Source organism: Magallana gigas, chromosome 8 (assembly GCF_963853765.1).
Source record: "Magallana gigas chromosome 8, xbMagGiga1.1, whole genome shotgun sequence".
NCBI classification, from domain to species: domain Eukaryota; kingdom Metazoa; phylum Mollusca; class Bivalvia; order Ostreida; family Ostreidae; genus Magallana; species Magallana gigas.
The window spans coordinates 28,098,885-28,126,078 of NC_088860.1; the positions used below are offsets into that span (position 1 = coordinate 28,098,885).

Below are 27,194 nucleotides of genomic sequence, written 5' to 3' on the forward strand. Positions count from 1 at the left end.
TTTATTAATATACAATTCTCGAAATAAAGAACCAGTGAATAGCTCAGTACCAGCGTTATTTATTCATACAAGACCCTGCGACATATTGTCAAATCTTGGATAATATGAGTTTTATTTTATTTATTTTTTTGCTAGTTTTGCAATATTTTAGAAGAGTTTCATATCTAATTTATTTTTAAAGTGATACAACATCTGTCATTTAGACGATGGCTTTCATAAGCCCCACGTTAATGTAGCAATAGTGCCCGTTAGTTATCATGCCCTTCCATTCCTCTACAGTATATGTTTCATACATTTCATTATCCTGAAATTGTTTAAATCTCCTATCCTTACCAGGATTTTTTCTATTTATGTAAAACACACATTATACAATGCAGCAGACTACTGCAATAATCAAATGCCTTTTTATTGCTCTATAGAGGGCCATATAGTACTCAAATGACCATAATAGCCTTTTTAATTGATGTAAAATCAAGATTGTATAAATTTATTTTCTGATATGGCAATGGTACAATACTTTGTCCAGTTTGTAATCATATATGTTGTGTTATAAAATAGGAATGCATTAATATCAGTCCTTCTTTGATTTGGAATTCCAATAGTAAAGAATCTGTGCAAAAATTAAGCCATTGAATACTGTTGAAACAATAAATGTCACAATGACCAGGTTGTCTCCTGTCTCATGTATGGAGGTGAAGATTCTTGCCAATGACCCAGCAAACAGCAGGAAGACTGTAACAGCCGAGAGCTGACCTGTACCCCCATTGCGGTAGTTAGTCACTGCCTGTAGCATCTGATTTTAAAACAGAAGAAATTATATATATATATATATATATATATATATATATATATATATATATATATATATATATACACTCTGCAAGTATATGTTATTTTATGCTATATATAGACAAGTTTTATGGCATTAGTAACATTCACTGTGAAAATATATTTCTTATCACAAGAGGCCCATGGGCCATATCGATATCACTCAGCTGAGCAATACTAGCCAACAAAATTTGAAGAAAATTTGAATCTTTATAGTATCAGGTAAAAAATATCTAAAAAACTTAGCAAAGTATATCTTGATTTTCAAAGATTTTCAAATTTTTTTCAACATAACTTAAAGTTAAAAGTTGAGCTTCTTTTGTTGTTTCAGTTTTTGAGAATAAGATATTTTTTTCTGTTTGTTCAAAATAAATAATCCTACCCCTTCCATTGAAGGCCCCATTCCTACTACCAAGGATCATGATTCAGACAACCATGAATCCACACTACCTAAGGATGATTCCACACAATTTTCAGTCTTTCTGGCCAAATGGATTTTGAGTAGAAAGGTTTTAAAGAGTTTCTCTATATATTCCTATGTAAAAGTTCAACACTCCCCCCCCCCCTACCTTATTCTGGTCCCACCCTTCCCCTGCGAATCACAATTTGAACAAACTTAAATCTAGACTACCACAGGATGCGTCCACATGAGCTACAGTTTTTCTGATCTTATGGTTTTAGAGAAGAATTTTAAAGATTTTCGTTATATATACCCTTCCCCTGAGGATCAACAAACTTGTTTAAACAAACTTGTATCTACTCTATCTAAAGATATTTTGACACAAGTAACAGCTTTTCTAACCTATTGGTTTTTACTTTTTAGCTCATCTGAGCTGAAAGCTTGTGAGCTTTTCTGATCAAGATTTGTCTGTTGTCGGTCTCATAAACTTTTCACATTTTCATCTTCTTCTCCAGAACAACAGGGCCAAATTTAACCAAACTTAACACCAAGCATCAGAGGGTGAAAAAATTTAAATTTTTTTAAATGAAGGGCCACACCCTCTTTAAGAGGAAGATAATTTAAAATTATTGAAAGAAGATGGGTGAATAAGGCATGTAAAATGCCCATATGAGGAATGATTAGATACGACAAAATTAAAATATCATTAAATCTGATACATGTACTTAAATTTTTTTTTTTAAAAACAATGTATATTTAACGTCACATCGGGTTGTAACCTTTAAATATTTAAATACTTGCAATATATTGATTTAAACTGGCGTATGCGTGTCAAAACCTCCAAATAGTGTAATTTTTATAACTTCAATGCCTTTTCTTTCATAGAGTGGGTCTGAGCTCCATATTTTTGTCACAGTCTAAATGCGGTTTAATGGAATCTAAACCGATTTTACTCAACAAAAATGTGGAAAGATGACCCACTAGAGTTAAAAAATGTCATTTTGTAGCTCAGCAATTGAACGTTTTAGAAAAATAATACAAGTCAGTAAATTTGTTGGCCAACGTTTCATATAGCATTTAAACAACTCACTTTGTTATGAATGAAATGGCTCAGTGGTTAGAGCTCCAGACGTTAGGTATCTTTATTGAACTTGGGTTTTTAGGTTGTGGGTTCAATACCACCAAAATTAAAGATTTATTATTTTTTTCTTATCGTTTTTTTTTAAATATTTCAAACTGAATATAGTTAGAAATTATCATTTTGTAAACTCATATTATAACATTCTAGTATCAAATATATTTAATTGAAAAAATGCTGAATTTGAAATTGTTTTTTACGACTAAACCAAATGGGCAATTGCGCCATCTTATTCCCCAATCTTCTTTGTTGGTATTTTGCAACAAGAGGCCAATAGAACTTAACGGTCACCTGAGTATCATAGCCCAAACTTGTCGAGGAGTCTCAACATTTAATTGAGTTTCATTCTGGAGTAAAAAGAATTATAATATTGTAATGACAACCATCTTCCTGCTTGAAATCTTTCAAAAAGGATTATGAAACCTATAATTTTAGTGAAAAACATATTAAGATCATAATAGAGTGCATGACCTGATATTGAAAAGGTACAAAAAAATAGTTGAAAATAATTTTCCCATATTTGTAGACTTTCAAGATAGGTTTAATGTGTATATGTTTTCATAGATAAACTGAAACAAGTGGCTAGTAGACATGTTTTATTAAAACAGCCCCCCATTCCCCATCCCCAGGGGCAGACAGAAACTCTCCCTGTGAGCATTTAAACAAAAAACATAAAAGAGAACAGCTTAATAAAATTAAAGCAAATAATTGTTTAACACTTCTGTTCCAACTCTTGACTTTCCACCCTTTCAATCTTAGAGGACACCGTCTGCAGCTCTTTTCACAAACAATCTTACAATTAATTTTTATCGTAAGTGAAAACTTAAGTTTTTGTTCATTTTCATAAAACATCTTATGAGATTCTTATGTGTAAAATTTGTCGTAACTTTACGATACCAATACCCTCTCGTTAGTAATTCAAACCTGTAAATAATAACCGTATTATGTAAAATATAAAAGAACAAGTGAAAAGCTGTCAATGTGACAGCAAACCGGGTTTTCTTTTATGTAAACTGTATCCATAATCCATGTCAACCCTTATCCAGTGAAATGGAGTACCCTACATGTATATGCAACATTTTGCCAAAAAATGACTAAGTTCAAAAGCTAGTAATTTTTTTATAAATTATCGGAAATCAAAATTCTAGCAATATGCACACCTCTGATATATGTACAATTGATCTGCAAAAGAACAACTTCCTGTCTTGAAAACTGTAGGAGGAGTTATCCGTACAATGAGGGTACCCTATATGCAATATTTTGCCAAAAAATGACTAAGTTCAAAAACTTGGATTTTTTTAATAAATTATCGGAAATTAAAATCCTAGCAATATGCACACCTCTGATATATGTACAATTGATCTGCAAAAGAACAACTTCCTATCTTGAGAACTGTAGGAGGAGTTATCCGTACAATGAGGGTACCCTATATGCAATATTTTGCCAAAAAATGACTAAGTTCAAAAGCTGGTATTTTTTCGATAAATTATCAGAAATCAAAATCCTAGCAATATGCACACCTCTGATATATGTACAATTGATCTGCAAAAGAACAACTTCCTATCTTGAGAACTGTAGGAGGAGTTATCCGTACAATGAGGGTACCCTATATGCAACATTTTGCCAAAAAATGACTAAGTTCAAAAGCTGGTATTTTTTCGATAAATTATCGGAAATCAAAATCCTAGCAATATGCACACCTCTGATATATGTACAATTGATCTGCAAAAGAACAACTTCCTATCTTGAAAACTGTAGGAGGAGTTATCCGTACAATGAGGGTACCCTTTTGGCAGCCGCCCGCCCGCCCGCCATTTTCACCATTTTAATAACCGGATTTTTCCGTTGGAAAACCCGGTTAAAAACGGCTTAATTTAATGTTTCGAGCTGAATTATACCGTTTTTTGCATATTATATCAGTTATTCTTGAAAAAATGCCCAAATAAATTCTCCAAAAATGTTTACCGCTAATTTCTCTCGTAAGATTTTCCTACATACCGGTATAGTGATTGTGGCAACATATTTTGATTTGTACTAAATCACATTGATTTCACTTGATGTAAGTAGTATAAATTTTCAGTTTTGAATGATTTTTATGAGAATGTTTGTATATTCATATTTTTCTCCTGTTTTATAAGAATTATTAAGCAAATTCATATCGTCGCTATGCTTCACACCAAAAATGGTAACGATTGGCCTGGTAGTTTTCAAGAAGAAGTTAAAATGTAAAATTGTTAACGGACGAAGACCACTTGCAATAGGTCACCTGAGTGACTCAGGTGACCTAAAAAAGCTAGTTTGGATGTATAATACGCATAAAAAAAAATGACCAAACGGTAATGCTGAGTATCAACAATTTGAAAGCAGTTATACTTTGTATACACGCTCAATTTCATTGCGGAAATACACTACCAAAATAAGAAAAACACAATACTTTTTCGATAAGGATTTATTGTAACTAATACATCGCGGTAAAATCTTTATTTTGTTTTCAATGTTTTAAATAGATCTAATATTAAATTAATTACTGTAAATAAAATCAAACGTATATAATTGTTTTGTCATTACAACTCATGTGTAGTGAAAAACGGATGGTGTACAGGTATGGAGATAACGGACCTAATTAAATTCTTAAATGATGCCGATCAAAGTGATCAATTAGAGGCCTGGACCATAATGAAATATGTGCACAAATAGTTGTGTTGTGTACAGTACACATAGCCTAAGGGGAGTGTCTGAGATACCCAAAGTGTCAAGCAATAGCGGTGGGGGAGCACAACAATGGCTTCAATTAACGGAATAGGTTATAGAATTATTTATATTCATAATTATTTGCAATAAATCAATTAACATTACATGACAATGGTCAAAAATGAGCCACAATATGTGTAAGCTGTTTACAAAGATCGGTTACAAATAGTGCGTGGCCATCCAAGCCCGCATTCTATTAATAACAGTTGTAATAGCGGTGTACACGGAGATAAAGAATAGGGAGTTCAAATTATTTTTTAAAGGCCATTTTGAAACAGTTTATTGAATAACAGACTTTAAGTATCAGTTTTTGTCTGTGGTCAGCATAGATAATATTTTTAAAAAAAATTCACCGAGGGAAAATATATGTCAAAATCCTATAGGGATGTACAATACACACCCCTTTCTCAAGGTAAATGCTGGGGAAAAAGTGTGTATTATATTCACCGGATTACGGTACCTATGTGAAAATTTTCAGGTTTTCCGACCAAATGGTTTTTGAGAGGAAGATTTTTGATAAATACCACCAAATTTTCAATTTTATATTGATTATATTCCTATGTGAAAATTTGACAACCCCCATTGTGGCCCTACCCCTGAGGAACACGATGTTTACAAACTTGAATCTTGAAACTACCTGAGGATGCTTCAACACAACTTCCAGGTTTTCTTGCCTTTTTTTATTGAGAAGAAGATTTTGGAAAAATACCAACAAAGTTTCAAAAATTCTAAATTATCTCTCTTTAAAAGAGGGCATGGTCCTTCTTTTGAACAAACTTAAATCCCCTTCACCCAATACATAATGCTGTGTGCCAAGCCTGGTTGAAATTGGCTCAGTGGTTCTGGAAAAGACGATAAAAATGTGATCAACAGACAAATTTTTATCAGAAAAGCTTACTTGAGCCTTCTGCTGAGGTGTGCCTTCCTCTCAGGTGAACTTACAATAACAACAATTTTTAATACTTCAAAATTATCCCCCTATTATGAGGGTGTGGCCCTTCATTTGAACAAACTTGAATCCCCTTCACCCAGTAATGCTTTGTGCCAAATTTGGTTGAAATTGGCCCATTGTCTTTAGAGAAAAGGAAAAAAATGTGAAAAGTTTACAATAACAACAACAGACAAATTTTGTTCAGAGAAGTCCATTTGAGCCTTCTGTTCAGGTGAGCTAAAAAGGTAATAAAAAAATGAAACAATCTTACCTTGCTTAAAATAACTATAGGTATGTTGATACTCTGTAAAGCGCTGAGTACAGCTATTGGACAAAGTCCAGATAGAAGATATCCCATAATGCCTGTATACAGTGCTCCGAACATAAAAGCTCCAACTGCATTACCACCAAAGAACAGAATAAGAAAGGCAATTAGACTTGTCTGTATGGTCAGGAAAAGGCCCTCCCCATAGGCACTGTAAACACAAAGAACAAAATGTTTTACGAGTAATGTTTAATAAATGTATAATTCGATTTATAACTGTTACAGTATACAGTCAGTATTCCACAGAAAATAAAATTTGATATGTTTACAATGGTAGCAACGCTATTGCTGACAAATAACACATTCGAATCTGATACAGGGATGATCACACACAATACACGAAGAATTACACAGGATACCCGAACGATCACTAACTTACTGAATTTTCATGATACACAAATGATAATGATAAAATATGCAAACAAACGATTCTACACCAATTAACATGCAAAATCAAAGTTAATTTTAAAGATTAGACTTAAGAAAATGTATTGCTTTATTTGTATTACAATATACTTGTGTTTTATTGAAAAGTAGCATGTACAGTAGCCATGTACTGTAACAGTTTTATTATTACAAGTAAATGATATGATAGAATTCATACACCATTTTAACGAGTTGCTGTTTATGTAATCCGATTCCCTTATGTATGATTTAATTGTGCGAGATACAGGTAAAGGACTATATATGGTTTGAGCCTAAAATGGCCCCCTTAAATGAACATTATTGTCATTTTACTGTAATTCTTTGTTTTATTTGAACAAATATACATTTGAAGTTTTTTCATAATTTTCTTTTTGATTTTAGTGCCCACAATTTAAAAATATGACATCATAAAGTTTACCTTTTCCCGCCATTTTTAGCATAAAACAGCTTGTTTTGAAGCAGTTTTTCTTTAAGGAAACATTGAGCGACTGCTTGAACAAACAAAATATTTTCACCAAATATGTATCTCTTCAATACTAATAAGTGACAAAAAGTTTGTTCTTGTTCAAAGAAAAAAGATTAGAAAAATGTCAATTTTTGACTGATTTTGATTGAATTATTAAAATAACGTCACTCCTGACATCATATACTGCCAGTGAGTGCAAATAAATCAAATAAATTGGTGAAAAACATATTTTATGTCAACTCTTTTATAAAATAACACAACAGATGAATGTACCTGAATCACTTGAAAATTAGCGAGTTATGGGGGCAAAATTTGACTAATATCAAATATAGTTCTTTGCTACCTTGATCCAAAGAATTTCAATTTTACACTTCCCATTTATCCATAATATATAGTACTTAATTGATTGAATTCTATTCATTCTAAATTTTAATGCATCTTTTTTTTTTTTTATAATTTATTTCTTTTTCAAGGAACAAACATACAGAAAAGACATTCAATCACACACACATACACACCCACACTTATGAAAAAACACCTAAATGTATTATTTAGTGGTTACTTGCCTACATAAAAAGAAAAAAGAAAAAAAAGAAAGTTTAAGTGACAAAACAGAAATAGAAAAAATAGTCATAATGAAAATAGATTAGATGTCAGCATCAAAGATACATTTCCAACTATCCCATAATTTTTCAAAATATTGTAATTTACAAGTTTGTACTGCAGCATATCTTTCAATATTGTATTTTAGTTTTAAATGACAAAGGAAACCAATTAAACATGGAATCTTATTTGACATAAGACAACAAAATATATATTGTTTCATATAAAGAATTATAAAATTAATGACTTTGTTATGAAACGACAATGGAAGTTGGCCAAGTATAATATTAGACATATTAAATCCGACTCTTTCAGAGGTCTTTCTGTAAATGTATAAACTAAGTTCACTCCACAGGGTATGTATTTTCTCACAAGAAATAAAAACATGTATAATAGTTTCAACATTACTTTTACAGAACCCACATATGTCAGTAGTTTTGACATTAATTTTTTTAAGGTAGAAACCAACTGGAAGAATTTTGTGTAAAATTCTAAATTGAAGCCATTGTACAGAAGAATCTTTGGTAGTATTAAAACAAATCTTAAAAATGTCACATATAGTAAGATCTTCAACATTATAATCCGTTAGATCTGTTTTCCATTTGGTTACAGCAATTGGAACAACTACATTTTCATTCAAAACATTATAAATAATTTTAATGCATCTTAATAAATTTTAATGAATGTCTAAACAAAGTAACATAAAGGAATATGTATCATTTTTATTTGAACGAAAACTTGGGGAATAATTGTTTATAGTTTTGAACGGGGAATGGGTAAGGTTGGCAGCATTCATTCAACGTGTCTCTCTTACAATATGATTAAAATTATGTTCAATGATTGGATGGATGCTTGATATAGACTGAGTACACAAAATATTAGCACTGACATAATACATGTACTTGAATGTAAACAATTGTGAAAATTCTTCTATAAAAAAGGTTTAAATTCACATTGTTTTAAAAACTACTTGTTCCTGTTTTAGAATAAATCCTAGCATTCTGTAAAAAAATACAAAACGACAAAAAAACGATCATGCATGGTAGAATATGCAAACCAATTTTTCTTATACACACACGACCCCACATGTCACATGAACGATCTCCCACAGTACACAAACTATTTAACACGATCGACTTGTCAACAATAACATTGATACAGCTGTAATATATTGTAACATGATTTTTCATTAGTTAAATTAAACAAGAGGCCCAAGGGCCACATCGCTAACCTGAGCAACAATAGCAATAACTCTGATCAAATCAGCATTATAGCATCAAAATCAAAATATCTTGAAATCTTATTACAGTAGATCTTGCTAAAAAAATTGAAAAAATCTGCCAGTTTTTATCCACATATTTTTATGGTAAATACCAAGCCCCTTTTGTTGTTTCAGTATTTGTAGGAAGACTTTTCTCTATTCATATATATAACACCCCCCCCCTCCAACTTTTTGGTCCTACCTTTCTCTAGGGAATCATGGCTTCATCAAACTTTATCTGCACAACCTGTGTTTTCACACAAGTTACTGCTTTTTGGACTAAATACTTTTCAAGAAGATTTTTAAAGATTTTTTATCTATGCCTTCCTATGTAAAAATTTGACACCCCCTACCCCCGGGGATCATGATTTGAACAAACTTGAATCTACATTACCTGAGAATGCTTCCACACAAGTTACAGTTTTTCTTGCTAATTAGTTATTGAGAAGAAGATTTTTAAAGATTTTTCTCTAAATATTCCTATGTAAAATTTCTACATCCCATCGGGCCTCACTCATCCACAGGGATCATGATTTGAATAAACTTGAATCTACACTACCTGAGGATGCTTCCATATAAATTACTGCTTTTCTAGCCAATTGGTTTTTAAAAAGATTTTTTAAAGATACCAACAAATTTTTCATAATTCTTAAATATCTCCCTTTGAAAGAGGGCGTATCCCTTTATCTAAACAAACTTGAATCCCCTTCACCTAGGGATGCTTTGTGCTAAGTTTGGCATCAGCCCAGTGGTTCTGGAGAAGAAGTCGAAAATATAACAAGAGGCCCATCGGGCCACATTGTTCACCTGAGCAACGATGGCTTTATATGGGTGTTCAAACATCAAAGGATATTGTGCCATATGGCCCCTCGGTAGAAAAACAAAAAAAGAATACCATAAAATAAACTGTATCCAAATTTTATGCTTATTTTCCTACACTTAATCTTTGACATTGTACCCTTATGAATACCATTTTTACCAAAAATAAGATCCTATGCAAGATATAAAACTAAATTTTTGGTGGTGGTACACTGTTAACTTCCCATTCCCTTTATTTTAGTTCTGCCCCCTCACTTTATAAAACGATTAAATTATATATATCAGAATATGCACATAGGTACATATTCATCTTCAACTACATTGTACTTGCTAGTTATTGTATTTAATTTAAAAAAATTCCTCTATGTGAAAGAAGAAAATTGTACCTCAAAGCGCTCAAATTACAAACATTCAAGAAATTGATTGGTCTTCCGCATTATAAACGACTGTTGTTTATCAGGCATGAACTTGTGCGACATTTGATAACCTTACTCACTTGATTGATGAATACACTCAAATGAAAAATGTTGTCATGTGATATATTAAAGAGCTATTACATGTATAATCAATGCATAGGCTTCAGAACTGGGTGGAGGCCCCCCCCCCCCCCCCCATAAGGTCTAGCCCCCCCCCCCCCCCACTCTCAATACAGGCACGTAGCATCGTTTTTGAAAGTGGGGGGGCCAGACTCATCCAAAAAATCTTGACAAGCAAAAAAAATTTCACTCCTCATTTCTTTATTTACATATCAATTTTTTACATACTCCCAAAAAAGTGGGGGGGCCAACTCCATGATAATTCCATTTTTTATATGTAAATTTTAAAAAATTTGATGCTGTGAGAAAAAGTGGGGGGGGGGGGGGGGGCCAGGCCCCCCCTGATGCTACGTGCCTGCAATATGCCTCAGACTGCAATGTATTGACAGGCATATCGCTCTTTTTTACTAAGGCCCACCCTTTATTTTCAGCTTTATTCAAAATAAACGTTAACAAATGGCTACAAATCAAGATGATTTTCCGCTGTGATTTTTTCTTAAGAATAGCGATAATACATTTATCCCTGTAACCGTAATGTTTTAAACTGTTTTTTTATTTAATTGTGTCTGAAAAACCAACAAACTCGGTGTAGATTCATCATATAAGGAGGCCCCAAAAAGTTGTTACAGCATATCCTTTTAATTTTTCTGAATGTGAGAGCTCGTGCAACATATGCGAGAGGACCTGCGAAGCTAAAAAATTTCGATCGCAAAGTGGTGTAAAGTGGTCGTGCGCCAATTGTGAAAGGGGCTTTACATAACAACCAAGTATTAGTTGTGGGTCAAGGGAATAACAATTAAGAATCTTAAGATGCTTATATTGTAGTTAAAAGCCAATATCGGTCTTTGTTTAGTGATATTATATCTATCAAAAGATTCTTTGTTTATCCATCAAATAAATATTGGTGTGTCAAGGAACATTAAAGTGATATGGGACATCTGTCTATATTGATGTACATTACAATTAAAATACTTTTACAGGTTTATAATTTTTTAATTTCACAATATTTAACAAATCAAAATACTGAAAGTACTGTTAGACAGTGGCACCGTTTGAAAGTGGCATATTACATGTATGGAAATTATTGTTGTCGAAAATCCACAGCCAGCATCTCATATATGTACGAGCACAACTGGTCCTGAGTTACTCACATGGATAATTCTGTGGAAATCGTAGTTGTGTTCACAATCCACACTTTACAAATGTTTTGTCTCTTTATAGTCATCTTTTGGGGAAAACCCATCGATTTATCACAGTAGCCTTTGTAGTATAGAAGTTTGTATCTATATGTTTGTATCTATATGTTTGTATCTATGTTTGAATCTATATCAGTTGACATTAAAACTCCGTTTCCGGTAATACATGTACTACACAAATGTATTTTGATTGCCCCAGAATGACTCATTAAATATGTGGGTTGCCACCACATATATATTGAATGAATAAATCAAATCCAAAGCAATTTCACAGTACGCCCAAATATTTGATTGTATAAAGAAGGGGAATTTTGTTTTTTTTCCCTTTTGACCTTTGGGTTGACCCCACCAAGGGGAACAACTTTTGAAAAGTGTGGATTGGACTATTGTGCTTTAAAGATATTGTAGATTTCTCAAAGTAACGAGAACAAATAAAGATTTGGTATGATAAAATACTTATCAGGTTTTTACTAACTATTTGGGCATACATGTAGTATGTTTATTGTCCCTCTCGACAACATTTTCCCTCAATTTTCCCCCCAAAAAGTTGCATCATCACACTTGCTTGTGGACCATCACACTTGCTTTTGTCCTCATAGTCAGTTATACATTTAGGTGTACAGAAAACGGAATGGTTTGCAAGAACCTGTTTGATAAAACTGTTATTGCTTTTAAAATGCAAGTCATCATGAAACAGTCAATCAATATTTTATCTTCGACTGTAGTGGATTATTTCCATTTGCTCTCAACAAAAGTGATTAAAAATTTGAGAAAAAAATATACAATATTCAGTCGCGGCAGTTTCATTAATCAACGTTTTAAAGTACATTTGTCTTATTGTATTTAGCTATAGATTTATTTAAATCATTTGAATGAATTAAGAAAGTCACATGTATATTTTATCGCTTCTCAGTACACTTTAACACGCATAATTTACTTGCTACATTAAACATTTCTAGTAAACTTACAAGAAATATAGATTAATTATTCAAAATGAGTTTTTAAAAACACCAAACAAACAAAATCCAAGTTAAACGCATGTTTTTCTGACCGTACAGCTGTGTATATAAAGAACTAGGTACAGTTTCAGTCATATTTGGCCCTGTTTTAGCGTGATTTTTAAAAATATCACAGGAAATTGAAATGTAACGTTCATTTTCACAAGAATACCAATACATTAAGAATCTATAAATAGTTACCTGATTAGACTTTCACAGGGTTAATTGTGACGTCACAAACAGTGCATTTTCCCGAACTTTTCATAAAAATGAGCAGAAGACACCAATTCCTTAGTAGTTTTTTAAATAGAAAAATATGTCCGCAGCTGTCGCCCACGATGAAACTCACATAATAACTTTATCATGCTATATCACAAAAATTGTATTAATTTCGTTGTGGGCGACGACTGCGGACACACTTTTCTCTTCAAAAAACTATGAGAACAAGTGCCATTTTCATCATTTTTGACCAAATCTTAGAATTATGCCAAAGTGTTGAAGTCATAATTATTTTTTGAAACAAGAAAAAAGTGTATAACTTGGTATTTTATATATACACATGTTCAAGATGGCATATGTGTATTTTTATGAGATTTAAACAACTTTTGAATTTAAGGGCAAATATTGAAGGAAAATGTACCTTCTTCTTTCATTTTATTTTTTGCATGTCTATACAATAGATCTAGGGTCTGCAAATCCCGGCAATATTTCCGTAAAGCTATAGTTCTGTAGCTCAGCAGAATACTACAGTCATCTATGAAGCACCTTACCTTTTACCTTCATGTTTCATTATTTATCGCAAATATAGCATGGATGTATATGCTAAGGCCGATGTAGCATTTCGTTGAGTGATGACACTTTCTAACCTGTGTGTATTTCGATTGCGAGTCGCAACAAACTGGCGCATTTATATATGCCTGCAGATTTGTAAATGGAAACAAATATCAAAGAAAGCTCATAATAGAGTTGTACTCGCGAGTTAAAATTTATTTGAGAACAAAAGGGGCGATATTTACGTACATGAGTCTGTTTGCGAAAAAATCCCCCAAAACCAAAGAAAGGGTTCTCTTATAGCAGAGACGGGCGCATATGGATTAAAGATTTAATCACAGTCACAGATTGTACTTCGCTCATTAAATTGCGAATTTCAGTTTAGTGTGAAAAATTCGTCAGAAACTGTTAAGTGAACAAAATTATTATATCTTAAATTACCGTTCACAATGTACCATATGATAAATGTATATGGAATATTGCATGAGTTGAACCGATTGTTTTTTTCTCACAAAAAAGCTAGCGTTTGCTGCAAATTAGAGATACACGAGCTGACACGCCGTGAAATCCATAAGACGTTTTACAGCATGTCTTTAATCCCTTATTTGCTTACAAAAAATATGAACTGAAAATCTTACAAACATCGTAAAATATTGTTTGTTTATACATGTACATGTTAAATGGCGACTTGATTTGCACGTGAGTTTTACAATCCGAGGTCAATCGATTAGCGTGTTTGAGAGAAAGTCAGCAGCAAGTAAAATGAATCAAAGTACTGAAGTACTGAAAGCCGGGCTCTTTTGGTGTGTCTTTATGCATATTGTGTAGTAAAGACTGAAAATCTCTCTCTCTCTCTCTCTCTCTCTCTCTCTCTCTCTCTCTCTCTCTCATGCTTTTAATGTCGGCAAAGCATCAGAGAGCGGCCAAATTTTGTAAGCGTCTATAAAAAGAATAAGTCTGTCTAGTAGAAGTTAAAAAGTTCAACAGTTGCTGCCTTGAATTTTGCAACAAGAATTATATATTCAATCCCCGTTTCTTCATCGTGCAGCAAAGTAGTTCATGGAAATTCATGCGCATTGTATGTGTTCAAAATGCATACTAATGTTTTAATAAGAAAACTAAAAAAGATAGACAATTCATTCGAAATTTAAAAAAAGAAACACAATGCCAACACTTCTGACAAAACGTGGCTCTTTGTGTAACTATTTGGTATAGCGGAAGCTTTACCTTGACGCTGTTTGGTTTTTTGTTTATTTGTGCTATTTATAGTAACATTGGCGATTGGCCTGCCTGAATATTGAGGTGCCTGTAATAAAATTAATGTTCCTACAGACTGAGTGGGTTACGAAATTAGGTAAATCACAGGATAGTCCAAAATTTAACACATTTGTACCGTAAATTTCAAGTTTTTTGTATGTTAAAAAAATACATGCACACTTGTAGACAAAAGTGTGCCACTGATCGGTTGAAGTTCAATAAAATGTAATTTATCTAATATTCATCGTCAGTATCTGTTGTGAATTCTTTAATAAGCTACAACAAAATAAATATTCTGCCTCAACTAAAATTAATGCGTTGAAAATGAATGAATTTATCGATGAAGCATACTTGCTGAAATATGAAAGGGCAAACCTGTTTAAATACGGTAGTGTGTTTCTGACAATTGTTTACATTATAAAAAAAAACAAGAAGCGATTATTCTGAGATCTCTTAGCCAATTATCGCAGTGATATAGTTTTTGCAGTCCTGATACAGAGTTTAACATCACAACTGGCAGTTGGTGCATAAATTATCGATACCGCGTAAGCAGACAGGGTAATGGCTCATTTAAAATAAAACACAATTTCATTAATTATTTAAATATATGTACAAAATGATTAGCAGCTATAATGCTTAAAATATCTGATAAGATTAAAATTAGTTATCATACTGAAATCGACACAGATAAAACATTGCGTGTAACACTGCATACCTAACAGTTATCGTTCCTTATCCGCTAGGGTCCCCGTGAGAAATACTCTTCCGGTCAGGACCGTAGCAATAGACCGTGGCCATTTATAGCCACCGTCTAAAAATTATGTTTAAAATTTTTTTGGAATGGTGAAAATTTAAACTTCCAGGCATGGTTCTAACTCATGACTAAAAGATTCTTACTGAATGTTCTTACCCACTGTGCTACCATGTTACACATGATTTTATTGTTGATTTCAATAAACAAGGGCACCGCTAAGCGGAGCATCCCCTCACGACATGAGCATGATGAGTTATTGTGTGGTGGATGCATTATTTAGGAATACATAGTTATAGTAAATGTAAATGAGGAGACCACATTCTACTAACTCTCCATTACTACAAAAACTACTTTTTCTTTACCTGTACTAGATCTAAATCCACAAAATATCAAGTTGTTGATTTGAACTGCTTACTTTCACTTTGGTTTCAAAGAAGTGAAGCGGAAGTAGTTATTGTCAAGTCGTACATAAAATTTCTGTTTAAAATTGTTTTATTTTAACGATATATTAAAAAGTACTCAACTAATTGACTTGAAAATTAACAGGGTTTGTCCTTTTACCATGCCAAATAAGTGTACCAAGTTTGATAAATATCTGTGCAAGGGTTTTCTTTTAAACTTGCTTCCAAGCTGAACATGCACACACAAACATAAACACACACGCACAGCAGCGATGCTATATCCCCCTTGCAACAAGTTGCACGATGGGATAATAATATGTCACAACATGGAAGTGTCCTTTACAACCTAAAGCAACCCAATGTTTCTCTTTTTATAAAAAAAAATAACTCTGTTCTAAATATCATCGTTTAAGTTTAAATAACTGCTATATTGTGAAATAAGACTTATCCCTTAATAGATTTTTTTATGTTTTAACATACATCAGAGAAAGACATGATATGAAAAATGATCAACACTTAAATATTTTGAGAATATTATCCAAACTTTCATACTTTTGCTTGAAATTTCACATGGAACTGCAAAAATCTTCAACTCGCCTCAAGGAAAGTCATGTGATCTTTCGTTTGAGCACCTCTAGATATATTACATACTTAGCTTGATAAAGAATACATTCTGAACACATTCGCAGGGTGATATGGGTGATATGAGACCTACTTCAAAAACTTTCATAGGACAACGACTCAGACAGTATAGCGTGCTTCCAAGATTTTGTCAGTTAGTGAACTTAAAAATACCTCTTCTATGATAATAAAACACATCTTTATTCACACCTGAATGGGAAGCTCATGGCAAATCCATATGTAGTAGTTGCTGAGATGGCAAATAACTCGCACATAACAGCTACCAGGCTGATTCCTTTCCCACTGCCAGCACTCACTATCTTCATAATCTGGGGCAGTTTTACTGTAAAATATTCTTTGAATTTTAATACACACACATGAAAAATTCTTAATATATGGACATGTTCTGGTCACAATAAGTAACCTTTATTTAGTTCATCTTTAATTTATAAGTTATCAAAAAATCTAGGGTTGAGAAGGAAAAAACTGAATAGCAGTTTACATTCTTTTTTCATAATATTGACAGAAATAAACCCTGAAATGTTTACTAAAGAACAAAATCCTTAAAAATAGTACATTAAGAAAGTCTTGTAAAATAACATCATCATTTACCTAAAACAGCGCCAAGGATAATTCCATAACCCAAAGCCTTACTGAGGACAACATTGAAACATTGGACTGAAAAAAATAAAGTACCGTATAAAAAATCTTACAGTAATACATGTATAGCATTTATCTTGCATTCATTACCTTCACATATTCCTATATTGGAAACCTTGAAAGTAAAATTCAAGCAACACCAGTTTCATCCTCACTGTCTGTGTACTAACCTTGTATAACATTATTTGACTTAAACTGAATATTCAGTTATCAGCAATTTGATTAAAATCAGATTCTTGCTCCTTGTTTAACAGGAGCTACAAGGATCTGATTTTATTCAGACTTTTGTCTTTATCAACTTTGAATTATAATTTCCTATACAACACATGAGTTAGTTCAACCTGAAAGGGGGTTCTCCCTTAAAGCCATTTGCCCAGAGTCTGTTCACCTTGATATTCATTTGCACAGGGTCTGTTTGTTCTACTCTTAAGGAATGAGTCTTTTCTGATTTCAACTAGTCAAACGTAAATTTGATTAATTGTGCATTAAATCAAGATGAAAGGAAATTAAAATAGTATATTTTTCTTTCTTTTTTACTATCATACAACTTGGCATATAAAAAGTACTCAATGTTTAGAATCTAACAAGGACTATATTTTTGGCGTAATACTGGCGTAGAAAAATATCACGTTTCGCAATTCAGAATTGCTGCAGATTAATGAGATAGTTCTAGCATTTTAAAAACAATAACATTAAATGTTGGATTTTTTTACTAATGTGAACTTATGATATGATTCTTGGGTTTCAGAATATGTTTTTAAAATATGATTTGCCTATCAAATTACATTTTTATAAGCTTTTTAAAGCGCCCATTCTATACATTGATTTTTGTGAAAAAATCACTAAAATCAGATTTTCTCTCTTATTAAATGGTCAATATATTAGGTTTTCTGTCAATTTATATCTTTTTATAAAGTCATGATAATACATAAAAATCAGAAATATTTTATTATTTGAAGCATAAACAAGAGGCCCATGGGCCACATCACTCACCTGAGCAACAATAGGTATGGTAAAATCAGCTTAATGGAGTCATAATACAAACTATCTGGACAATGTAGTACAATACATGTAGATCCTGCATAAATAAAAGTCCATTTTTATCCTAGATATTTTTATGCTTATAATCAAGTCCCTTTTCGAACAGGATGATTTTATAGTCATATCACATGTTGAGCATTGCAGTTCTCAAAAAATTCCTAAACAATTGCTTATATATGGGATATGAACCTACATTACAACTCTGAACCCCTTGTGTGGCCCAAGAATCATTCAAGGGCCAAAGTCTAAGCAATTTGAAAGAATCAGCAATATGTCAAAATGTTTTGCATTTAAGTTAAACCATATATCATAACATTTCATTTTTTATGAATTAAAATATTTTACTTTGTAAAATTGGAATCCCAATATGGCCCCATGCACCGTACTCCTCAAAATTTTGATTGAAAGAATTTAAATTTACAATATCTGAGGTTGCTTTCAGTAAAGTAACAGCTTTTATAGGCAAGTGGGTTTTTTTGCAAAAGATAGTTTAAAAATTTTCTTTTGTAAATTTTTAACCCCCCCCCCCCTCCACGTTGTGACCCCATCCTACCTCCGGAGATCATGATTTAAACAAACTTGAATCTACCGTACCACACATTTGTATCTTCACTACATAAGAATGTTTCCACACAAGTTTGAGGTTTCAGGGAAGAAGATTTACCCTATATATTCTATGTAAGAATTTAACCCCCATTGTGGCCCCACCTTACCCCCAGGGACCATGATTTGAACAAACTTTAATTTACGATATCTGAGGATGCTTCAACACAAGTTTCAGCTTTCATAGCTGATAAGTTTCTGAGAAGAAGATTTTTTAAAGATTTAGACTATATATTACAATGTACAAGTTCTACCCCTATTCCTGTGGCCCCACCCTACCCCAGGGGGTCATGATTTTCACAACTTTAAATTTACACTACATAAGGATGCTTCCACACAAGTTTCAGCTTTCTTGTCTGATTGGTTTCTAAGAAAAAGATTATTAAAGATTAACTCTATATAATATATATATATTCTATGTAAAACTTTGACCCCCATTGTGGCCCCACCTTACCCCCGGGGACCATGATTTGAACAACCTTTAATCTACACTAGCTATCTGAGAATGCTTCCACGCAAGTTTCATCTTTTCTGGCCAAATGGTTTATGAGAAGAAGATTTTTTAAAAATATCAACAAATTTTCAATAAATCCTAATTATCTCCCTTTGAAAGAGAGTGTGGCCCTTCATTTTAACAAACTTGAATCCCCTTCACCAAATGATGCTTTGTGCCAAGTTTAATTGAAATTGGCCCATTGGTTCTGGAGAAGAAGTCGAAAATGTGAAAAGTTTACAGACAGACAGACGGACGCCGGACAAAAAGTGATCAGAAAAGCTCACTTCAGCTTTTAACTCAGGTGAGCTAAAAAATAATCAATATTTCTTCACAATTGGAGAAAATTAGAGGAAATGCGGGCCAAGCAATATCAATTTTAGTATAAATATTTATTCCAATTTAGTAGTATAAGCTGATAGACATTCTGATATTCCTTCATTTCATTGAAGAATAGAATCTTCAAATCTTAAACAAATGTCTACAGAACTACAAAGAGCTACACTTGTTTTTATCAGCCTTTACGTTGAGGAAAAAGGTAGTGACCATGACCTGATCTTTATGCAAAAACAAAAAGGTCAAATTTGATTAAACTGATAGAGTCATTTGGTAATATGATCTGTTTGACTGTGTCAAAATTTCATGAATTTCTTATTATAAGAAGTATGTTTGATAACGAGAAGACTCCTTCCTTAAAATGGTTAGCTTCTTAGGTTTTGGGTAGCCATTTCGGGTTACCTCTAGTCTGAAAATTTTGCATCACATATTACTCTAGTAGTACATGTATATTTATTTTTTACAATGCAAAATAAACTATATTTAATAAAATTGTTTTTAAAAAATTTCATTTTTACAGAGTTTAGTAAGAGATTATATTTGGTGGCGGAAGGTTTTCAAGAAGGAAATGAATAATTTTCATAACTAACTAGAAAACTGACCAGTCAGAAAGGGCCCCGCTATGATAATATAGAGAAGTGAAAAAAACTTTGAATTCCATCCTCTTTATATTAACAATGATGAAAAATAAATGCCCGGCATAAGATGTAAAGAACTGCAATATATAGGATCTCATGATTTGTAGTTGGATATGATTCATATCCAACAATTAAAGTGTTTTTTTCTTGAGCCTTAGTGAGGGGATAAAACACACAAGTTGGATAAAAATCATATTATACTACAAATCATATGAGATTCTATTTATCCCATGTTTTATACACCACAATCAATGTTTACACTGTTTATAAAACTCCACATTATTTTACTTCATTATGCCTACGCAAATCCCGTTGTAAAGTCACAACTTTGGGATATCAAAAAAATATCCAACGAGTCATATCCACGGGATAAAGGGGGTTAACATGGGATGAAATAAAATTTGTTAAAAAAAACAAAGAATTGATACCAATGAAATGATACCTAGGCTTTGCCTCAACTTCAAACAAACATCACTTGCAGACACATGTGTATGGTAATACATATAACAGATAAAGACAGACCTTAGATTTTCTGAAACAGGAAAGATAATTAATCTCAGGGGATTAATTATCCTGCTCTCATCCATTTATTGAATTTAATCAGGGCTTACAGAAGGAACGTTTTCAGGTACTATTCTTCCTTTAATATAAACATAGCAACCAAAAACAACAACAACACCAAAACATCCATTAAAAAAGAAAAAGAAAGAACCAAAAAACTGATACCTACCTGGTAATAAATTTATTGTAATTCATTTATTTTATTTTTATTTTACAGAATATAAGTACATGTATTTGGACTAGAATGAAATATATTCTTTATCAAATACCATCCTTAAACTGAGGGGTAAAAATATAAGGGTGCAGCTCATGGAATGAGAGTTTAATTTGATTACATTTAAAATAAAAAATATGAAAATTATAAGTAACAACTGTATTTTTAAAATTTCAAGATAATTCCTGAATGTCCAAAAACTCTAAATAGTAACCTTGTATCTGCATAAAACAGGGATAACCTCATGTCTTATAAAAAAACTAAATTAAATGTGTATTTCAAAAAGATTTAAACAGGTGTTATATAAAATGCAAGCCTTCAGTGAAGCAAATACTTTGTATCACCCAGGGTTGACCTCAACTTCAAAACAAACATCAGTTGCAGACAAAGGTGTTCATTAATCTTCATATGACAGATAGAGATAAGCCTCTAAATTTTCTGCAGCAGGCAAGATAATTACAGTGTAATCCCAGGGGATTAATTGTTCTGCTCTCTCATCCTTTTCTTCTAAATTTACAATAAGATTTTTTTTTCAGAAATGACAAAATGGGGTTAATATCTGATTACCTGTTAAAATTAACAGCATTAAGGCAGAAAAAAATAAAATAAATAATTAAAAAATAAAATAGTGAAAAAGGATATCTTAATACATGTATATATCTTGATTTTAGAATTCAATGAAATTATCATAAATCATTGTGTACGGTATTTTAACCAAAATAATGTATGAATATTATATTTTAAATCCATATTTCAAAGAATGTACACAATACTACACATCATTCAAAATTGACCTTATAACTTCAAAACAAAGTTCATTTGCAGACACAGGCAGTAATTATTCTCAATGTGACAGATAAAGATAAAGCTTAGTATTTTCTTCCTGTGGAAGGTTAATTAATCCCAAAGGACAAATATTGCACAACCTTCCAAGTATACAATGGTAACATTCTCAGTAACAAATCCTTGCGGGGCCCTAACTAGTTTTAGAGTACTGTTACTTTAGCTTCCTAATTTTCAGCGCAGACCAAACTTCTAGATAATTTGTGTATTACAATATATTCATGATGTTCTAAAAAACATATTGAACGATATTTTTATATTTCTATCAATATATTGTACTGGCTTTTGAAGCCACCAGTAGAGCAAGAATTTTCAAACTTTGACTCATGCTCTTTACTGTTTTCTCCTGTGATGCTATGCCAAAAATGGCTAACATTTAACTCATAATTTACGGTGCCTTGAGGTTTGAAGACACGTTTTGAGTACCGCACAAGATATGGTGAGACCCAAGAGATTTTTTACATGCTTCCATTCCTTCGTACTTAGTTGAGATACGTAAACAAAGGATTAAAGATTTTAATGTATGACATCAAAGTGATCTCGCGCTATATTTCCTGCGATAAATTTAGAGGTGGTTCATTTGGGGGTTTTTTCGGGGGGAGGGGGGGGGGTTGATAGAGAGATTAAATATACAATAGACAAGCAAGAGCCATACTTTACTGTCATATCAATCTAATTTTAAGCTAGTTTTGCATGCATGTACAGTAAGTATAAGTAGGGAGGAAATAAAAAAAATAGATAATTTTGAACTAAATAAAAAAGAATAGAGAGAAAAAAATCAAGTTAAAAAATATATGCAGATTTTGCATATTGTTCAACCATTAAATTGAAAATGGGGAACTACGGGGAACTTCAATTACCGAAATGCCCATGATTTACCAAAATGCCCGTTGAAAACACCAAAATGCCCCTCAAAAATACCAAAATTCCATATTTTAGCATTAATATAAAACATAATTTTATGAATTTGAATGTTAAAATGTCATTCCTAAAGTTTCAGATTATAAATGAAACTATTTATAAAATTATTCAATGATAGCGATTTTTTTAACAGGCAAACAGCTGAATTTCTGTTTACCTGTACCAGAATTTTTTTCTTTGTGTAAATCAAATACCTTTTAAGATTTCTTTTATTTGCTAAAAAAAAATAATAATTAAGTCTTTCATAACATGTAAACAGTGGGTTTTTTTAATACTTTAGCAAGATTAATAACAAATATTATAATTTGTCCTTTCTCTCTCAGAATCTCTCTTTACTATTACACATGAATGGAAACACTTAGTTCAGGTGAAAAATGCTTTTCTTTTCTGCTTTGATATCAAAAGCATCAAAACACCACTAAATTTATGGAGAAAAACCCCCCTGTACTTTAATCAACATTACGTATTTATACATATCTATTCTATATCATCACATTTACCAGGGGTATAATTAGAATAAACTATTTAATCAGATTAAAAGTAAGACAATCAAGGGACTTCTCAAGATCAAATCTGACATCGACTTTCATGAGTGAAACATCAACATCTGATCAATTTCTGCACAGAAACAAGAATTATTCAAAAAATAATAAATCATTTAAACTTTTGTTCTTTTTTTACATTCATTACATAAATTGTTAAAGAATAATAGTTAAAGAATTTCAAATGCATCAAAGATATGAAAGAGTAATCGCTCATGGATTTTACTTTTCCTAAATAACCACATTTGTAGTATGGTAACGTTTATAATTTGATATTTATTAGGTTGGGCACAACCCCCAGTTTGGTGGTTTGAGTGCAAGTATTCTGACATGTTTTCTTAATAATAATAAATTCATTTAAAAAACTCTATGTGTCGATTTTTCCACACGGGTGTTTAGAAAAAGGTTGAGATGTTATGCATCCCGGAAAACAAAGTGTATCTGTCTCCAAAAAGATAAATTTTTATTTAAAAAACGACATGGCCTCATTCCTCAAACTCTTTACTTTCGATTCCTATTATCCAGCAAGTGAAAAACAATTGGAGCCAATGAAAACAGTGATCTTTACTGATGTTCGTCAAATGCTTAATTTAGGTATGGAGGCCTAAACATGCTTTTAGTTTAGTAAAATGCTGCAATTAAAATCAGTCAGATTGTAAAAAAAAAAATACCAGAGGTACGAGGTTTTAAGTCATTATTTATTTAAGAGTTAAAAAATTTCGATATTTTAGTTTTTAAGGTGGCTCTATACATCACTTTTTGATGACACAGTTCGCAAAAAAGTTACTGGCTAATTTAAACTGAGGCGAATTGTATGGGGACCGCCCTTTTGAAAAATTTGTGAAATGAATATTTTGATTTGATAAATGGAAAATTCATTACTTACAAGTAATGTGGCATATGTGACACCTTCACCTTGTGTGGTAATATTTATCAAAATAAACAATAAAATCAAGTTGATATTTTTAAAAATAGTTTCTTTCCCATCATCAATATGTTACACCGTAGCGCAGTGGGTTAGTGGGTTCACTACAAACCTGTAGGTAGGTCATGAGTTCGATTCCCGTTGAGAACCATAAATTTTATAACTTTTCAAAATTTTCTAAAACGTATTTTTTGGTTGAATACTGTGTAAGAAAAATCTAAACCAGTGAAAGTGTTTCAATTATAATATACTTTATTGCACATTAACAGGTCGAGACCACTATAATTTGTGACGTCGCCATAAATTTGCATACTAAATTAGCCATCTGTTTACTTTTATTGACAAAGTTTCAGTATATACAAAGCGTATTAAAAATATATACCATTTTGAATTGTCCTTTGGAAACTCATTTTGAATGATTTTCCAGAATTTATGAAATTAATATGGACAATTATGTCTGAACTTCAATTTCTATGCTCACATTTAAAAAATATTGCATATGAGGGCTTATATCAACCTATTTTCAACTTATTTAAAAACCCCATTGTCAATGTTCAAAAGAGAGGAAAGTCCTATTGAATTAGAAGCAGTGAGTACCGTTTTTTCCCGTGATACCCCATATTTGGGACAACATTAGTAGAATGCGCGTTGATATTTTCTTCAGGGACATTCATCAGAATGCTTAACGGACAAAATAATAAATGCTGCATAGCTTGCGCTTCTGCGTTTGTATATTTGTGCATTTCTACTACCGTGGCTATTCACGTTTGTTAAAAATATACAGTTACCTGTATTTATTTCTAGTGCACAATGATAAAGTCACCAATACACAATTGTGCAGTTTTTTCTTATCAAAATCTGTTTGTACTTGTATGCTTATGTTTGTCAGTCGTTTGATACTGATCATTTTTTTAAAGCAACAATTGATCAACTAAAACAACAGTATTTTTCAAGGTGAGCATGGAACAAAGTCAATGGTACATAATCTTTCTTTTTTTACCTTCTAAAGTAAAAATCAAGATGTACAAACATTCCGGCAAACAATTAGATATTGTGAATAAAACAGACAAAAACCATGTGTGTTTGTTGAATCGTAAACACGTTGTAGACCGTCATGCATTGCAACTCATTCAGTGGATTGGAGAATCTGCTTGAAGTAAATACTGTCACGTGTTAAATAATGCTATCCATATAAGGTAGTGTACCCGACCTGATTAATATCGACAGATGTTCCTTACCACCTTAAGGGGATGGGAAAGTTGCTTTGAATTTCTCTCAGGTTGGGATACATAAATTCTATTAGCCTTGTCAATTTTCCCCTTTATTTAGTTGACTTAGTTTTGCATTAAAGCGAATATATTCACTTTAACAGGCCTATAATGAAATACGTATGTATTTAACATTCCAACATCTTATTTAGGAAATTTTCTTCAACTCAGAAATGAAAACCCCCAAGGTGTTTGGGCCTTGGAACTTAGGAACGATAACCCTTACCTGAGGAACTTTCATACCAAATAAAATTTAAAATATTTTTTGTGTTTATTTGCAATGATTTTCATTCAATTTTTTATGTCACAGTTATCAAAATACATTTTCTTATAACATCAAGCAACTTTTTCAGATGATTTGTCAACAGAGTAAGAAAATATGAAAAATTATGTTTTGGGGAAATACTAAAAAAAAACAATATTAACATTTTTGAATGTTAAGAAGTGTTATATTTTTTTTTATGTGTCCGAAGGAAATATCCATCATAAGACAAACAAATTTCTTTCAATTTGTTAATAGCTATCTTTTTAAAAAATATTTTACATAAGCATGAAAAAATATTTAAAAATTCTTTAAAAATACCTATGGTATCCCTATCATCACTTTAATATTTGATAAGTATATATGTTTTGTGGTCTTCTATTGAAAATTGGAATAAGCTGTGGGTGTATAGAGCCACCTTATGTACTTTTAAGTGAAAATTATCTTATTGCACAAACAGGCCTCCATATCAAAATTAGGTTCTGACGTGCACCTAGCAATCATTCTTTTGATTGGCTGCTATTGTTTTTCACTTGCCCAGATGATAGGAATCAAAAGTAAGAGTTCAAGAAATGAGGCCATGTCATTTTTTAAATAAAATTTAACCACCAAATGGGACTCAAACCACCAAACGGGGGGGGGGGGGGCAACCTGTTAATGAGGTATCGTAAAAACCCTATTTTATGATGTTATAATGGGTATTTCGGTACTTTTGAAGGGTATTTCGGAAAATCACGAGGATTTCGGTAATTCTATGTACCGGGGAACTACACACCTACATGTACAAACACATAGATATACTGTGGACTTTGATTTATTCTCGACTTACAGTACTCTTTGACCTCTCATATTACAATGTTGCATTAAAATTGCTGGAAATGCATACCGTGAAAGAAATTGAGCTTCAAAAAATATTCGTCATAGCATGGTTGTGGAAATATGAAGTGCAAATAGCTTCCCACTCCATCGGTTGAGCTCTCAGTCGCCATGATTATACTGGTTCTCTACGGTACGTTTAAATCGGTCATACTAAAACACGCCTGCCGACGCCTGCCGGTGAAAACACGCCTGCCGAGAGAAAACCGCACGCCTGCCGTTTACCTGATGGATTATTTTAATATTTTCTTCGATATTTTATTTAACTTAACTAAATTAAGTATCATAATAACAAAAAGTTGACTTTATATTGATTATTTAGCACAAAATTAGCAAAAATGTTCAATGTTGGTAAAGATAGATAACTCTTACGTAGAATTCATACGCCTGCCGAGGAAATCTAGACGCCTGTCGTTTATTTGATGGATTATTTTACTTTTTTCTTTGATATTTTATTTCTTTACTAAATAGATGATAATAGAAATCAAAAATTGATTTTATATTAATTAATTAACACATAATAAGTAAA

At 32.1% G+C, this 27,194-nt stretch overlaps 1 protein-coding gene across 1 annotated transcript; it reads right to left on the reverse strand.

Moving 5' to 3' along the window:
- Positions 1–471: 471 nt before the first annotated feature.
- LOC109619239 (mannose-P-dolichol utilization defect 1 protein) lies at positions 472–26,828 on the reverse strand. Its single transcript, XM_034473124.2, has 5 exons — positions 26,676–26,828; positions 17,095–17,160; positions 16,693–16,825; positions 6,320–6,524; positions 472–793 (listed from the first exon to the last, which is right to left on the reverse strand). Exons 1-5 carry the CDS (start codon positions 26,776–26,778, stop codon positions 572–574), a joined length of 729 nt encoding a protein of 242 aa, XP_034329015.1. The 5' UTR covers positions 26,779–26,828; the 3' UTR covers positions 472–571.
- Between the last annotated feature and the right edge of the window lie 366 nt (positions 26,829–27,194).

Bases quoted from the DNA above. Each gene is read 5' to 3' on its own strand.
- LOC109619239 (XM_034473124.2), bottom strand. From the start codon at position 26,778: ATGGCGACTGAGAGCTCAACCGATGGAGTGGGAAGCTATTTGCACTTC. The intron at 17,161-26,675 runs GTATGCATTTCC...TATTTTTTTCAG, and splicing joins GAAGCTCAATTTCTTTCACG to TCCAATGTTTCAATGTTGTC. The intron at 6,525-16,692 runs GTGTGAATAAAG...TTGTGTTTACAG, and splicing joins GCCATGAGCTTCCCATTCAG to TGCCTATGGGGAGGGCCTTT.